The following is a 16014-nucleotide window of genomic DNA, read 5'->3' on the forward strand; positions in this document are numbered from 1 at the left end:
AGTTTTGATTAAAAAGTGACCTATTGTCCCAATGGCTTTAATCCATCTCTCAAGGTCCCCTGTCTATCCAGACATAGGGGGCAAGGGGCCACTAATGTCTGACTCTGCCCGTCTCTTTGGGACAACGAACCCCTGAGGAGCAGAAATCGGGTCTCTGGGTTTGCAGCCAGGCAAAGCAGTATGAATCAGGCCCCCAGGCCCTACGCACAGGGCTTTCGGGAATCCTCACCGCAACAGGCTTTAGGGCAGCTCAGTGCATCCTAGATGCTGTGAGCAGGTAATGGGCCTGCTGCTGTGTAAAGCAGCAGGTGTGTAGGTGTAACTGGTGGAGCTAACCCCAGATCGGCAGCCCCACAAAACCTCTGCACTGGAGCCTGCTCCCTCCATTTATACTTATACTCATGTGTTTACCATGGACCTGATCCCATTGCAAGCAGCAGCACGGGGTAATATGCCCTGTTACCCAGATACCCCACCAGCCCGGGGATCCTGCAATCATTGCATGGCTTCAGATATGAGCCCTTGGACAAGCTGCAATCACTCTGGACACAATCCCCAGTCTTTGCGTTGAGGCTGGGGAGAACAGCTCATGGGTTTGTTTTCAGCCGGATACGAAAACCTCAATGCAAATCCCAGGATCACAGCAAAGAGGCACAGCGAAAATTACTTTCAACAACCATCTAGGCAAAGACTAACCCACTGAGTTTCTGTGTGAAAACAAAGCTTACCCTTCCCACACAGGATAATCCCCCGACCCCCTCATCCCACAGCAGAACGCTTTCATTCGGATTTACACAGGGCAGGATAAAAGCGCATCCCACTGGCGACTCTCTGAAAAAAGCAGTGTTTTATATGGAAGAATCATATGCCTAGGACCACTAGAGATCCCAGACGACAGCCCAGAGCTTTCCACAGAAACCATGTTCCTAAAAGAAATAGACTTCCCCGAATCAGGGGATTCAGCATCATAGACATTGGGGACAAGGAGGTCTGTTAAACAAAGATGCCGCCTAGGCGCCGAAGCCTCTTGTCATCCCAGAAAGGAGCAGAGATCTCACAAATGAGATCCTGTTCAAGGAACAGCGTGTTAGGCTAAGCCAGTTGAGACCATAACATGTGAAGGTTTCATTACTTTAGTACCCAGGGCAAAACAAGGGCACTCGCGGTGAACCTGAACTCAAACCACCTTTACTTTTAATAAAACACCCAGCACAAAGCGTTTGCCAGGGAACGTGACTCCCGCTTGCAGAAAGCAGCCTGTAATTTGTTCTGTCAAGTCAATGCTGCGGTCTCTGAGTTTAAACTCTGCGGGGAACACCTCTCACATAGCTTGCAACATGCCCTCTACATTTATAGCGCGGAACTGTTTGTTTCCAGCAAATAACGGTTGGAATGGCTATTTCTGCAATGGGACCTGGCTGTTTCGAGGCTGGCTCTTGGGCTTCTCTACACCTCCTGCTATCGCACGTGAGCGCTGGTGGGAGCAAGGAAAGTTTCTCGGGCGAACGCCATTATCAGCACTTTTCTCCCTAGAGAGCGGAGCGCTCTGAGCACTGCAATTGCTTCATGCCGTGGGGGGCATTCAACAGCAATAATCCGTCAGCCCCACGGATTATTATCCGTCAGAGCGAACGGCACATTGCAGGCACCTTCACATCACTCAGGGCATCCTCCTCGGAAGGCGCCGTTGCCCACCTCTGAAAGGAATGTGCACGTTATGGAAAAATACCACTCGCAAAGCAAACACCACAGACTTCCAGAGAGCAGAAAGCCAAGCAACAAGAGTCTTCGAAACACAGAGCCCGATTGTAAGCGTTCACTCTACCTTACTCCTGCTGCCGGCCGCTCGCTCAGTCAAAACCAGAGCTTTCTGTTCGTCATCCCATGCCGAGGGAGGGCCATGTCAGTTCTCAGGGAGCACAAGGCATTGTGGAAGGTGTGGGGGTGAGAAACAGGCAGGCACACTCGCTGGCTATTGCACTGGTTGAGCGCAGCCCAGCTTTATCTTTCTTCCACGGTGTTTTGGAGCCAATAAAGTGGTATGAATGCTGGAGAACTCTATGTTCCAGCAGAGGCTTAGAACACTTTGCAATTGTGGTGCAGGCTGTTGCTAGGGGCAGCAGCGCCCTCTCTAGCCCATTTTTCTACGTGCACGTTTTACCCTCAAGACCTCGGTCTGTTTGAGACAGACACAGTTGCCAGTTGGTTTCTATGGGAGCTCAAACTGCTTCACAGCTAGGCCTCACTCCACCCCCTTGAGGAAGGCAAGGCGTATTGACTTCCACTTTAGCAAGGGGGACACTGAGGCAGAAAGCGGGGGCGTGATTGGCCCGGTGTCAGCATGCGAGCTAGCAGAGCCAAAAATAAATTGCAGGATCCGGCACCCAATCATGTCACACGGACACCACCTTCTTGCTGCATACGACTCTCGGCTTGAAAGATTAGCAGAGGGGCTTTGGATTAGCATACCATGAAATAAACAAGGTAAAACCAGGAAGACTTGTACCGTTCTCGTGGATTTGGAAAAGCCAGTGCTGCGCAGTACTCCTTACGATGGGGATTTGATAGAAACCAAGTTTCAGGAAAAGCTGGAATTGATTGCATGTATTTTTTGTATTGCACTAGTGCCTGAGAAGTGACCAGGTCCCCACTGCGCTGGGCCCTGCCCTCTGGCCAGACATGCTTACACTCCCATGTCAGCTTTCTGCTTCCCTCCCAGGAAGCTTCTAATTACTTATTCCCCTGCAGCTCCCTTACAATTAGTCTATTTTGGTAGAATGTTTATAATCAGCTCTGACGTGCCTTATTAATCTAGACTTCCTTCTACTCATCATTGGACTACTGCAAATGAATTTAAGATACAGGACCAGTCTGATAGCATAAAGCAGTGGAGAATGCATGATCTGGAGAACGAAGTAACATTGCTGGTGACAGAGCTGTTTCGCCTACATTTTTGCAACAGCAACTGGGAAGGGACAGACTCTTTTATGGGTGCTGAGTCATGGTTTAAGTCATAGGCCTTATGTTCACAGGACTCATGGCCTCTTTATACCCCTCTCGTAAATATCCTTTTTCTGATCGCCATATTCACACAGCCCTTGTATCCATGTATGACATTTTCCTCACACATGTGGAGAGAAAAACTATAAATATGGAGCAGAAATATTTTAGGTATAAGAATTAGTCTCAAGGCCATGATGTCTTTGCGCCTGTATCTAGTTAATCAGGTGGAATTTGTAGGCATCCTGAGGTATCATAAATACCCAGCAACTGTAGCCCTTGAACTATTAATTGAGAGAATTCCCATAGTTATTTACTGCTCTGTAAAACTTCAATGAGCATCTTGAGGCTCAACGTAGAGCAGACTCAGGAGAATTCAGTTACTATTCTGTGTCTTTCACACCTAGAGCTTGGCAATGTTTAGCTGCATTCAACCACAGATGGTTTAACATGTGTGTCTGCACAAGACATGTACCTTTGTGTTGCTGTTTGGGTAGAACACTTGGAACTCATGAAAACAAATACAAACATACAAATTCTTTTGTTAGGAGGTAGTATGCCTGATTTTGTTTCAGCTACCATATTGTGATGACATGTCCCATTCAATCATTATAATCTGACAGTGGTTACAATCTCTCTGTAGAATAGCTTAGTGAAATGGGTGTAATTGCACCAGCTTACCTATGTAGGAAATGCATCAAAATTCTTTCAGATGCAAGCAAGACAGACAAATAATTGTGCACTGTCCAGAAAAGTCTGAGTTGTTATACGTCTGCATGTCTGAGATGAATAATTAGAGAGAAAGAAGTAGCTGACAGAAACAACAAATAACACGGAGGGGTTTTTTTATTTGAAAGGGAAAACATGTATTTCCAATTGTCCTGGCCAGAGACTGGGCCAAACTAGACTACAGGTATTTTAACTGTCGGCTGTTGAACTACAAGTGTTATATTTCCATAAACGGAGTAATTTTTTTTCTGAATTTCTCAGAACTAAGTGGTTCACAGGTTAAAACTATGCAAAATATGTTCTGAAAATCTGAATGCTGACTAAATTACTCCTGTCTAAATGACAGCTATTGTTGCCCTCAAGCACAGACTTGTGTCTCCACAGCACCAAGAAATCTTCCATCACTGAGGTATCAGACCTACACAATGGTGCCTTTTTTTAATTGGAAAAGCAGCAGAAGAGGTCTAATAATATATCTGAGGCAGGACGTATATAGGTGTAAAAGAAAATGCACATCTCTCACAGATTCCCTTACACATGGCACATTGCCACCAAATTAAAAATTGCAAGAAACATTTTAAAAACCAAGCGTTTCAGATTTTTCCAAATTGTTTAGTGACCTGACCACAGGAACTCTGAGTTTAATCCTGGCTCCGACACTTACTCCCTTCCTGTGATCTTGGGTCAACTACTTAGCCTCGCTGCTTAAATTTCCCCACTCTAACATGAAAATGATAATTAACATTGCAAGTCTGAGGGTTGACTTCCCTGTGTATTAATAAATTTGTATAAATAATCCCTGAGCAACAGACACGTCTAGATAGAGTCTCATGAAATCTTATACTGTTTTATCAGTTAAAGCTCTCTTTGGGCAACTGAGCTAAACTGGTAGAGAATAGCACTGCTAACTTCCTAGTTAAATTCCAGTTTAAATTTTATTGGATCTCTAGTCCAGAGCCTACAGGAGGCTCTGGTATTCTAGCTGAACAATTCAGTTTTGTATAACAGATGGTGCATGGCCATTGTTTGAGAAGCCTCTGCTCACTGGTTGAGCCTTAATCAGGGGGAGGGGCTATCAGGCAGTCCAGGGCTTTATATAGCAGTGAGTCAGCGACCAGGGAGCTTGTGACCAGGGGCTGATAACAGGGAGTTTTGAGAGGGAGTTGGGAAGGGGGCACGATACACTTGCCATTCTTTAAAATCTTTTCACTAAACTATTATAAAAACTTCCTGAGCTCTGGTGGGCCTCCAGGGGTTGACTGCATCAGAGGCGAGGCTTTGAGCCAGGCCTAGCCTCAGCTGTCTAAAAAAGGCAGCCAGAGAGAATGCAGAGAGCAACGAACAGGGCAGCAGCCCACACGGGAGTTTGCCTGGGAATTCATCCTGGGAGACTCCCGTAGTGTTTGGTGCTCTTTTCCTTGAAGACATTTTTTTTTCTTTTCTCTCTCCTGCCCTTCAAAATCTAAGGAACCTCTCAGAAGGGAGGCAGGTATGGATGGTGATAGGTCTGCTGTTGTTATCTGCACAGTATGTGCCACGCTTGTCTTCCTCCCAGAAAAAAGAAGGGATTTCATCTGCACTAAGTGCAAGCTGGTCACCATTTTGGAAAAAAATTTAGAGGACTTGAGGCCCGAGTATTGACCCTATGTTCCATCAGAGAGGATAAAGATTTCCACAGTAGAAGGCAGCATTTAATCCTGCAGGCACCGCAGGCTGAAGAGCCAGTGAGGACAGTACAGGACAAGGAAGAAAACTGGCAGCATGTAACATGTAGAGATAAGTAACTGCTTTCAGGCTCTCTCCACAAGCACTGCAGTGGAGAATGCTTTGGCAGGGACCTCCCAGGGAAGAAACCAGAAGGGAACACCAGCTACCAGAAAGCATGGGATGCGTAGTCCTAGGGATGGGGGTTCCACGACCACCACCCCCAAAAGAAGACAACGGGAGGTGGTGGTCGGGGACTCCCTCCTAAGAGGGACTGCATTATCCATCTGTTGTTCAGACCTGCAATCTCGAGAAGTGTGCTGCTTACCAGAAGCTCGCATTCAGGATGTGACTGACAGTCTTCCAAAAGTGATCAAACCTTCGGCTCGCTACCCCTTCTTGCTTCTCCATGAAGGAACTAACGATACGGCCAAGAATGACCTTGAGCGGGTCACTGAAGATTATGTACCACTGCTGGAAAGAAGAATCAAGGAATTTGAAGCGCAAGTGGTGTTCTTGCCCATCCTTCCGGTTGAAGGAAAAGATCCGGGTAGGGATCGTCGAATTGCGCAGGTGGTGTCTGAGAAAGGGCTTTGGTTTCTTCAACCATGGGACTCTGTTCCAGGCACAAGGATTGCTAGGGAGAGATGGGATCCACCTAACCAAGAAAGGAAAGAGCATCTTTGCGGGCAGGCTTGCAAACCTAGTGAGGAGGGCTTTAAACTAGGTTCCTTGGGGGACAGTGACCAAAGCCCTGAGGTAAGTGAGGAAGTTGGATATCAGGAAGAAACACAAAGAGGAACGAGCAACAAAGAAGGACCCCTGACTTGAATGGAGAAGGTAGGGCGATCAATTGGTTATCTAAGGTGTTTGTACACAAATGCGAGAAGCCTGGGAACCAAACAGGAAGAATTAGAAGCCCTGGCACAGTCAAAGAACTATGATTTGATTGGAATAATGGAGACTTGGTGGGATGACTCTCATGACTAGAGCGCTATCATGGAAGGGTATAGACTGTTCAGGAAGAACAGGCAGGGAAGAAAAGGAGGAGGAGTTGCATTGTATGTAAGAAAGCACTATGATTGCTCAGAGCTCCAGTATATAGAGGGAGAAAAGCCTGTTGCGAGTCCATGGGTTAAGTTTAGAGGTGGAAGCAACGGGTGATGTTGTGGTTGGTGTGCGCGATCGACTGCCGGATCAGGTGAATGAGGCTTTCTTCAGACAACTGAGAGAAGCTTCCAGATCACAGGCCCTGGTTCTCATGAGCGACTTTAATCACCCTGACATCTGTTGGGAGACCAATATAGCAGTACACAGACAATCCAGGAAGTTTTTGGAGAACGTTGGGGATAACTTCTTGGTACAAGTGCTGAAGGAACCGACTAGAGCTTGACCTGCTGCTCACAAACAGGGAGGAACTAGTTTGGGAAGTAGAGGTGGATGACAACCTGGGAAGCAGTGATCATGAGATGGTACATTTCAGGATCTTGACCAAAGAGTCAAAATACACACCCTGAATTTCAGAAAAGCAGACTTTGATTCCCTCAGAGAACTGATGAGCAGGATTCCCTGGGATGCTTACATGAAGGGGAAAGGAGTCCAGGAGAGCTGGCAGTATTTTAAAGAAACCTTATTGAAGGCACAGGAAGAAACCTTCCCAATGCGCAGCAAGAAAAGCAAATATGGTAGGCGACCAGATTGGCCTACCGGGGAAATCCTTGGTGAGCTGAAACACAAAAAGGAAGCTTACAAGAAGTGGAAATTTGGACAGATGACTAGGAAGGAGTATAAATATATTGCTCAAGAATACAGGGGAATTATCAGGAAGGCAAAAGCGCAATTGGAATTGCAGCTAGCAAGGGATGTGAAGGGTAACAAAGAAAGGGGCCCTTACTGGATGAGGGAAGTAACCTAGTGAGACAGATGATGTGGGAAAAGCTGACGTACGCAATGCTTTCTTTGCCTCTGTCTTCATGGACAAAGTCAGCTCCCAGACTAATGCACTAGACAACGCAGTAGGGGAAGGAAGTAGACAGCCCTTGGTGGGGAAAGAACAAGTTTGGAACTATTTAGAAAAGCTAGACATACACAAATCCATGGACTGGATTTAATGCATCTGAGGGTACTGAGGGAGTTGACAAATGTCATTACAGAGCCTTTGGCCATTACCTTTGAAAACTTGTGGAGATCGGGAAATATCCCGGATGTTTGGAAAAAGGTAAATGTAGTGCCCATCTTTAAAAAAAGGGAAGAAGGACAACCCAGGGAACTACAGACCAGTCAGCTTTACCTCAGTCCCCGGAAAAATCATGAAGGGGATCAAGGAATAGTCAACATGGATTCACGAAGGGCAAGTCGTGCCTGACCAATCTGATTAGCTTCTATGGTGAGGTAATTGGCTCTGTGGATATGGGAAAGTCAGTGGATGTGATATACCTTGACTTTAGCAAAGCTTTTGATACGGTCTCCCACAATATTCTTGCCAGCAAGTTAAGGGAGTATGGATTGGATCAATGGACTGTAAGATAGATAGAAAACTGGCTAGGCTGTCGGGCCCAACGGGTAGTGATCAACGGCTTGATGTCAGGCTGGCTGTCGGTTTCTAACAGAGTACCCCAAGAATCTGTTCTAGGACCAGTTTTGTTCAACATTTTTATGGATGGCCTGGATATGGGGATAGATTGCACCCTCAGCAAGTTTACAGATAACACTAAGCTAAGGGGAGAGATAGATCGGCTGGAGGACAGGGATAGGGTCCAGAGTGACCTGGACAGATTAGAGGATTGGGCCAAAAGAAATCTGATGACGTTCCACAAGGAAAAGTGTAGAGTCCTGCACTTGGGACAGAAAAATCACAAGCATTCTTACAGGCTGGGGACCGAATGGCTAAGTAGCAGTTCTGTAGAAAAGGACTTGAGGATTACAGTGGATGAGAAGCTGGATATGAATCAACAGTGTGCCATTGTAGCCAAGAAGGCTAATGGCATATTAGGGTGCATTAGGAGGAGCATTGCCTACAGATCCACAGCAGTGATTATTTCCCTTTATTCGGCTCTGATGAGGCCACATCTGGAGTATTGTGGCCAGTTCTGGGCCCCCCACTATGGAAAGGATGTGAACGCATTGGAGAGGGTCCAGCAGAGGGCGACCAAAATTATTAGGTGGCTGGAGCACATGACCTATGAGGAGAAACAGAGGGATTTGGGTCTGTTTAGTCTGCAGAAGAGAAGAGTGAGGAGGGATTTGTTAGTAGTCTTCTATTTCCTGAAGGGAGGTCCCAAAGAAGATGGAGAGAGGCTGTCTGCAGTAGTGACAGGTGGCAGAACGAGGAGCAATGGTCTCAAGTTAAAGTGGGAGAGGTTTAGGTTGGACATTAGGAAAAAGTATTTCACTAAAAGGGTGATGAAGCACTGGAATGAGTTACCTAGGGAGGGGGTGGAATCTCCATCCGCAGAGGTTTTTAAGTCTCGGCTTGACACAGCCCTGGCCGGGTTGATTTAGTTGGGATTGGTTCTGCCTTGAGTAGGGGGCTGGACTTGATGACCTCCTGAGGTCACTTACAGCTCTGATTGTTCCAGATCATGGAAAGGATTATTTCCCTTATAAATTAAACAGATCCATGTTAAGAAAAAAAAGTTTTATTTCAGATTACATATTTTTCCCTAACAAAAACACCAAGGGAAAGGATGTAGGCATGAAATATACTTAAGATCACACAACAAAAAAATTGTATTTATCCCTGACATTAGTTGGTACTCCAATATAAAAAAATGCTCCTATCAAAGGTAAGGAAAGAGAGTAAGCAAAGAGATCAGCTAAGTTAATGTTTTTATTCTTCGGTTTTCAAACACATCAAGCTCATTTGGTGGTCTTATTTTCAAAACTCCCTTCATTTTCCTGGCACAGTCACTCCTGTTTATAGCAACGTTTAGTCCACCCTACACATTGAGGCTATGTCTAGACTGCATTCCTCTCTCGAAAGAGGAATACAAATGAAGGACATCGAAAATGCAAATGAAGCACAGATTTACAAATCTCGCGCTTCATTTGCATAATTGTATCTGAGCGCTTTTTCGAAAAAGGGTTTTTCAGGGGGGGGGGAGAGAAACACACAAAAACACACCCACAGTCAAGATAGCGTTCTTTCCAACTCTGCGCCCCCCCCCCCACCACCACTTTTTTGAAAGAATCCTTACTCCTTAAAAAAAAAAGTGAGATTTGAAGGTTCTTTTGAAAAAGGGTTGCTTGGACACGATTATGCAAATGAAACGCAGGATTTGTAAATCCGCACTTCACGTGCATTCCTCTTTTGAGAGAGGAATGCAGTCTAGACGTAGCCCGAATGACAAGTTCTAGTTAGATACACTTTGCAGAAGAGTAATATTGTCCCCCTTTAACATGATCCGACCTGTAACACAAAGGAGAAGGAAAATGGCAGTTAGAGATTATCCTCAGATCATAGAACATCTAGTTGTCAAAATTTTACGTTTTGTTCCATACAATTTACAAAAAGAGGTTTGCAGGGTGCCTGTATAGAGCTGCTTATTATTACTGTATAGTGTTATTATCTATTAGCATGCACAGTGGGAAAAATTGCAATACACATAAGATACTTCTCATTAGGAATGTGAGCATGTACTCGTGTACACGGTTACACACAGCCACCTGCACTGCTGCCTCTGTATTACGGGGGAAGGAACAGGCTGGCAGGAGCCGGCACTCCTGCAGAGCCGCCTGCCCCTATGCTGCTGCCTCCGATACATTTAACATCCCTCCTTCGCATTACAATCAAATACAATACTACAGACAGGCTATCCCTGTGTATGCAGCACAGAGCTCCAAGGCTATATGTCTATGGTGATCCTCTCAGTCTACGAGTGACATGAGAATCACCGTGTTGCAGGGTATGAGTAATATTGTGAGCCCAATCCTCTGCTTCCTTGCAATATACCATAGTGCATCATGATAAAAGCCATCCTGGCTAGGAATCAGAAGACACCACTTTTTTCAGATTCACTGTTTATCTCTGGTACTTGGCAAATGGTGAGCACCAAAAGGAAATCCCATGGGGATGACAGAGGAAAAAGCATTCCCTGCATTGACTAAGGGAGGTGATGGGACAAGATAACTAGGCACTTGTGGCTGGCCTAGGCCAGCTCTGGGACACACCCACCTCACAGGATCCCAGAGCCCTGCCTCCAGCCTAGGCACAAAGGTCTATACAGTAATGGAACAGCTTCATAGCCAGAGCCAAGTCAGCTGGCATGAGCCAGTCATGGGGTTTTCTTTGCTCTGTAGATATGTAGTGTGAGGGGTCTTAGGACTGTTGTATTTAAATAGGATTGTGTTCCTGACCATCATGGCTAATTGCGATTAATGGACCTATCCTTCATGAACTTAACTATTTATTTCCTGAACCCAGCTGCATCTTTAGGCCTTCACAATATCTCATGGCAACAAGTTCCACAGACTGACTGTGCATTCTCTGAAGAAGTACTTCCTTTTGTTTGTTTTAAATCTGTGGCCTATTAATTTCATGGGGTGAGTCCCAGATCATGTGTTATGTGAAGAGGTAAATATCACTTCCAATAAAAATGAATAATACAGGATAGAGATAGGGATGTATGGGAGTATGGCCTTTAGGTCGACCTAGTCCAGCCACCCTGACAGCCAAGGGAGGACAGAGAGCTGCTGTTTATGTAACCATCTGTTTAATGACTCAGATTAATTTTAGGACTCTGGCAAATAGGTAATTAGAATGAAACATTCATCAGCCTTCTAATACCAAGATAATTAACTAATAGCAGAACTAATGATCTTCCCAATTAGCTTCACTATCCTTCAGCTAATGTTATTTGTCCGCGCTGTATTTTAAATGACTGCCACACACAGGTTTCATATAGGCTACCTAGTGCCAGGAATCATTTAAACTATGCAGACGTACCCAGCTGTTTCCTTGATTTTGTTTTTGAGTGTATCTCCTCTGCATCATCCAGAACTAGGTTCATGTATTCATCAAAACCCTAAGAAACAACAACAAAAGCGGTTAGTGAACAAAATCACTAGTCTCACGCCTCACTGATCGGAATAACAGCTTGAGTTGTTTTCACTAAGTGGGGTACAGACACATTAAATTGATCCAAGAAAGACAACTGCTTGGAAAACTGGAGGTTATTATTCATTGCACTTTTTTCTGGAGACGTGCAAGTGGAACTTGTGAACTGGAAAAACAAATGAACAATGTAAGGTGCACACATCGGTACTCACAATGATACAGCCTTCTATCCGCATGTTCACCTGTTCGTAGAGCCACACCTGAATCCTGGACCTCTGCAAAATTGAGGGAGGATATAATATTAGCACAAGTACTCCAAGAAAACAGTTATTCACTAATATATACTATAATGTAATTTTTAGTTAAATAATCTTTGTGGTTTCTTTAAGACAACAAAAGATATGACACTCAAAGTAGGACTCAATTTTGTCCTGAAGCATCTTTTATATAAAAATCTATGTTTTCTCTCCCATTAGTAAGGATTTATGAGCATGTAAAGGAATAAATTCTAGAAAGTACACACTAGTAAAAGTCTGCTTGGGCCTAATTTTAAAGTCTGACCTCAACCCAACTAGACCATAAAATCTCACGATCAGATTGGCTAACTGTTTTCATATCCATTCACAATACTTGTCGTCAGGTCCCACTGAATGTATGTCAGGTTGACTGCCCTAGGCCCTTGCAACACACTTAGTGACGATAGCCTATCAGATATGAGTAGCATTTGAATATATGTTATACAAATAACACCCAACCTGACCCTAGCACTTGCATTCAGATCCTGTCTAGTTGCCAAGATCTACACACACAAATGTATCACTTTACTTTAACATCAAACCTTTAGTATGTATTAATTACTATTAATTGGCATACTAACAAAATATTAAAGTTAGAACTACAGTGCCATTGGCTGGTGGTAAGATATTCAGCTTAAACATCAAAAAAGCTCATACGTTTCTCTCTCATGCAGAGATCCAGTTAGGTGCTTGCGTTACATAATTTTTGCTCTAAACCAGTGGTCCCCAACCTTTTTGTGGCCAATAGCACATTCATGTTTTCAGAAGAGTATGGCGGGCGCCAACAAAAAAAGGCATCAAATGTGAAATTGAAGGCTATTTTCTTATTAAATGTGAATTCGGTACATTTGATAGAAACTTAATTTAGTTGGATAATTTTTATTTTAATTATATTGTAATTCATTTTTAAACAAAATTCTACATTAATAAAAAAGGGGGGGATGTCCAAATATTGAGCAAAAAAAGCGCCCCCCTCCCCCCCAAAAAAACCATGGCACCTTTAAATTTCACACTCCCTTCCACATGGCAGGGGAAGAATGTCCCAAGTGGCTTTCCAGCTGAGAAACTGAAAATACCAGACATTTTACTGGGGGGGGGGGGGGGGGGGGGGCAAAGCCAGGAGTTTGGATTGTGCCTCAGGGCAGGGGATTGGGGTGCAGGGTCTGGGAGGAGAGTCTGGGTGAAGATATCAGAGTGGGAGTAGCTGGGGGACCGGACACTTACCAACGAGACATGCTGCTCTCCTGTTTCTCCCACAGGACCTTCCTGGCCATGTGCTTGGGGATTGGTAGGTTCCCGCAGCTGCCATTGTCCATGTCCGGACAATGGGCTTGTGCGGGGGGGGGGGGGGGGGGGGAAGCAGCCATGAGGGACCCTCCCCTGCCGGCTCACAGCTCCTGCTCCACAAAGGGCCCCGCTACGACTGTTTTGCATGGGGCGGGGGAAAGAACCCGACGAGCGTGGGGCTTGCTCTGGATACTGAAGCGCCTACGCGGGCTGCCTGTTGCAGTGGGTGCAGGGCTCAAGCCTCCAAAGCGCCATGTCGGGCTCCCTCGTGGGTCTCAGGCTGCCGATCCTGCTCTAAAAGCAGGGGTGAATGTGAGCAGTTTTAAAACGCTGGCGCAGGCACACGTAAATGCCACCGTGGGCGCCATGACGTCCGCGGGCACCCTGTTGGGGACCACGGCTCTAAACCTACATCAGAAGTTAACATGTAACTCAGTGGGCTATCACAAGGTAGCTTTTAGGGACCAAATTAATACTGACCTGACATACATTAGGACACTACAGTAATTTTTCTACCCAAGGCTTATCAGAAAATAGGTCAATCTAGAGAGAAATGCATTTTCTTCTGATAGATTTGGGTACAAGGTCCAAATCATGGAATCTGCTATTTCACCTTAATGAGAGCACTGACAGCCTAGTAAGCAAAAGCTCTTTGCTCCATCCACAAAGCAGCATAACACCAAAAAATACAACCAGTGATAATGACAAACTAAATCTTCAGCAGTTTAAGGGGGCTCTGGGAATTGTTCAAGTTGCAAACTAGATACAAGTCAAAAGTTGTTTACTTCATGCAGATGTAAAAAACCTCAAAAGATGCAAAACCCTTGCATCCTGATCAGATTCTAATACAAATCATTTAACTCAGCGCAGAAAAGAATATTTCTATTTTTTTACTTGATAGTGGAAAACATCTCCCCAGCCCTTATGGTGGTATAGCACACTGGTGTGTAGGAACTTATTTTTCCAGATAGGTATGACATGGCCAACTTTCAACACAATACAGCAGGATTTATGGCTTTAACAGTTAACACATTCATTCATTATAATCATTCAGTGTTTGTTCCCCACCACAAACACACACACACTATTATGCCATGTGCCAATAATCTTCATCTTCTATTTAGCTGGGTTACAACGTCACCAAATTACACACAGTTGCTTCAACAGTCTCTGGAAAAAATATCTATCTTAAGAAACTACGGCAATGACTGTCACAGAAACACTTAAGGGCTAATATGTTAAATATTATCAGTATAATTGTTAGCTAGAAATGGAAGAAAATGATCACTTCATGAATCAGAGAGCAATGCTTGTATAAAGAAGCCTACAGTAGACAAATATAAACCAAACAGCATAAAAAATGCTATACGCTATCGCTTCCAAATAAAAGCTAAATATTACAGAAACCTCACAGTGTTGGAAAAAGCAAGTTTAATTTAAAGTATAATTAAGTCATTTTTTCCTGACTGCAATTTCTCCACACATCAGCACTACTGGGTTAATGTCATGTGGAGAGGCCACTAATCTCAAAAGAGGTCAACAGCAAATGCTACAAATCTGCTTGGAAATCTGATGCACTTCCCCCATCCCAAAAAGATGATGCATCAGATACAAACCTCAGTGGCACCATAGTGGCTAAATACATGCTTTGGGTCATATTTACAATCAGACAATGAACAGGCATGCAATGAGAATTAGACAGTATGACTTACGTTCTGCAGGTATCTGAAGATGAGGTTCTGTAATACAGCACTTAAGGAAAAGCACAGAAGCAGCACCGACTGCAACATGGGTCACTGTAACAACTAATCTGGTTATCGCCAAAGCTTCCATTTTAAAAGTGCTTTACTTTTAGGCAAATAAAAATTAACAATTTCTGGAGGCGGGGGGGCGATGCCGGGTTGGCATTTAACCCACCTGTCCCCCTTCTATCCTGTTCTACCCTTCCCAGTGCTCCCTAAGGCCAGAGGTGACAGAACGACCTCTAGGGAGAAATCCCTGCAGCTCGCCAGCAGCCAGCGAAACCTACAGGCGCCTTCCAGCCGGGAGTTAAACCCAACAGCGCCGGGGATGGGCTCTGAGACCCGGGAAGTGCCCCCCCGCCCCCCGCCGCACACCCAGGGCCTATCCCCGGCGCGTGCTGAGAGGAGACCTCGATTCCCAGCACGTGATAATGGGTGAGGGGCTGGGAGCTGCATGGCAGCCCCCCCCCCAGGCTCCAGCGCCCAGCCCCCGCTGCGAGCACCCTGCTCATCGCCTCATTCCCCCCCCTCGTCTCGCCCCCCCCCCCCCGGGCCAGCCCGCTCCCCCCCCCCCCCCCCCCCACCGGGCTCCTCAGACCCCTCATTCTCTCCCGGAAGCCCCCCCACTCATCTCGCCCCCCCCCCCCGCACCAGCCCGCTCAACCCCCCCCCCCTCAGGCTCCCGACTCCGCCAGCCCGGCCCCGCCCCCGCGGCAGGATACGATGGGCTGCACCATCACCTTCTGCACCTTCTGGCCCTGCCCGCGATACGCCATGGCCGCGAGCGCGCCTCAGCCACCCGGCAGGAGAGAGAGAGAGAGACGAGGAGAAACCGTTACCCGCCGCGGCCCCCACGCGCCCGCCGCAGCAGCTCCCCGGCTTCCGCTCCAGACCGGAAGAGCGGCTGCCCCCGCGGAACGCCGGGAAGCTTCCCCGGCCGCTCTGGCACGCTGGGAGGACTGCCGGCCCGCCTCTACTGCTCCCGCCTCTCTCTCTCTCTTGTCCCACTGCGGGCGAGGCCCCCAGCCTGGAGCTGCGGCTGCGCAGAGCAGGCCAGGCAGGGGTGCCAGACAGAGAAGCCACGTGCTGAAGGCGGCTGGTTGCAGGAATAACTCATGCCATGGCCCCCCCACCTAAATGTTCTGCAATAGACACACACCGGCCTTGCACTAGACTAAGACACTGGAGGATGCTTGCAGGG

At 46.2% G+C, this 16014-nt stretch overlaps 2 protein-coding genes across 3 annotated transcripts in view; both read right to left on the reverse strand.

Moving 5' to 3' along the window:
• The window catches only part of SOX13 (SRY-box transcription factor 13), a 95155-nt gene extending 93068 nt beyond the window's left edge, over nucleotides 1–2087 (reverse strand). Inside the window, exon 1 of one of the 2 annotated variants that reach the window (XM_075910107.2) lies at nucleotides 1826–2087. The gene's annotated coding sequence lies outside the window, so the exon portion shown is untranslated. The remainder of the gene's footprint in view (nucleotides 1–1825) is intronic. The other variant, XM_075910105.2, reaches the window with a different exon arrangement.
• A 6968-nt stretch (nucleotides 2088–9055) lies between these two features.
• Nucleotides 9056–15718, reverse strand: SNRPE (small nuclear ribonucleoprotein polypeptide E). The gene is made up of 5 exons (XM_075910111.2): nucleotides 15536–15718; nucleotides 14784–14810; nucleotides 11701–11763; nucleotides 11378–11456; nucleotides 9056–9841 (listed from the first exon to the last, which is right to left on the reverse strand). The coding sequence occupies exons 1-5, from the start codon at nucleotides 15587–15589 to the stop codon at nucleotides 9786–9788; spliced, it is 279 nt and encodes a 92-aa protein (XP_075766226.1). The 5' UTR covers nucleotides 15590–15718; the 3' UTR covers nucleotides 9056–9785.
• Nucleotides 15719–16014: the final 296 nt, after the last annotated feature.

This window comes from Pelodiscus sinensis, chromosome 27 (assembly GCF_052426305.1).
Source record: "Pelodiscus sinensis isolate ZL-2025 chromosome 27, ASM5242630v1, whole genome shotgun sequence".
In the NCBI taxonomy this organism is placed as follows: Eukaryota; Metazoa; Chordata; order Testudines; family Trionychidae; genus Pelodiscus; species Pelodiscus sinensis.

Coding starts and splice junctions, on each gene's coding strand:
- SNRPE (XM_075910111.2), bottom strand. CDS start 15,589: ATGGCGTATCGCGGGCAGGGCCAGAAGGTGCAGAAGGTGATGGTGCAG. Junction 14,811..15,535: donor AGGTGATGGTGCAGCCCATC/GTATCCTGCCGC, acceptor GCTGTATTACAG/AACCTCATCTTCAGATACCT. Junction 9,842..11,377: donor AAAATCAAGGAAACAGCTGG/GTACGTCTGCAT, acceptor TTTGTGTTACAG/GTCGGATCATGTTAAAGGGG.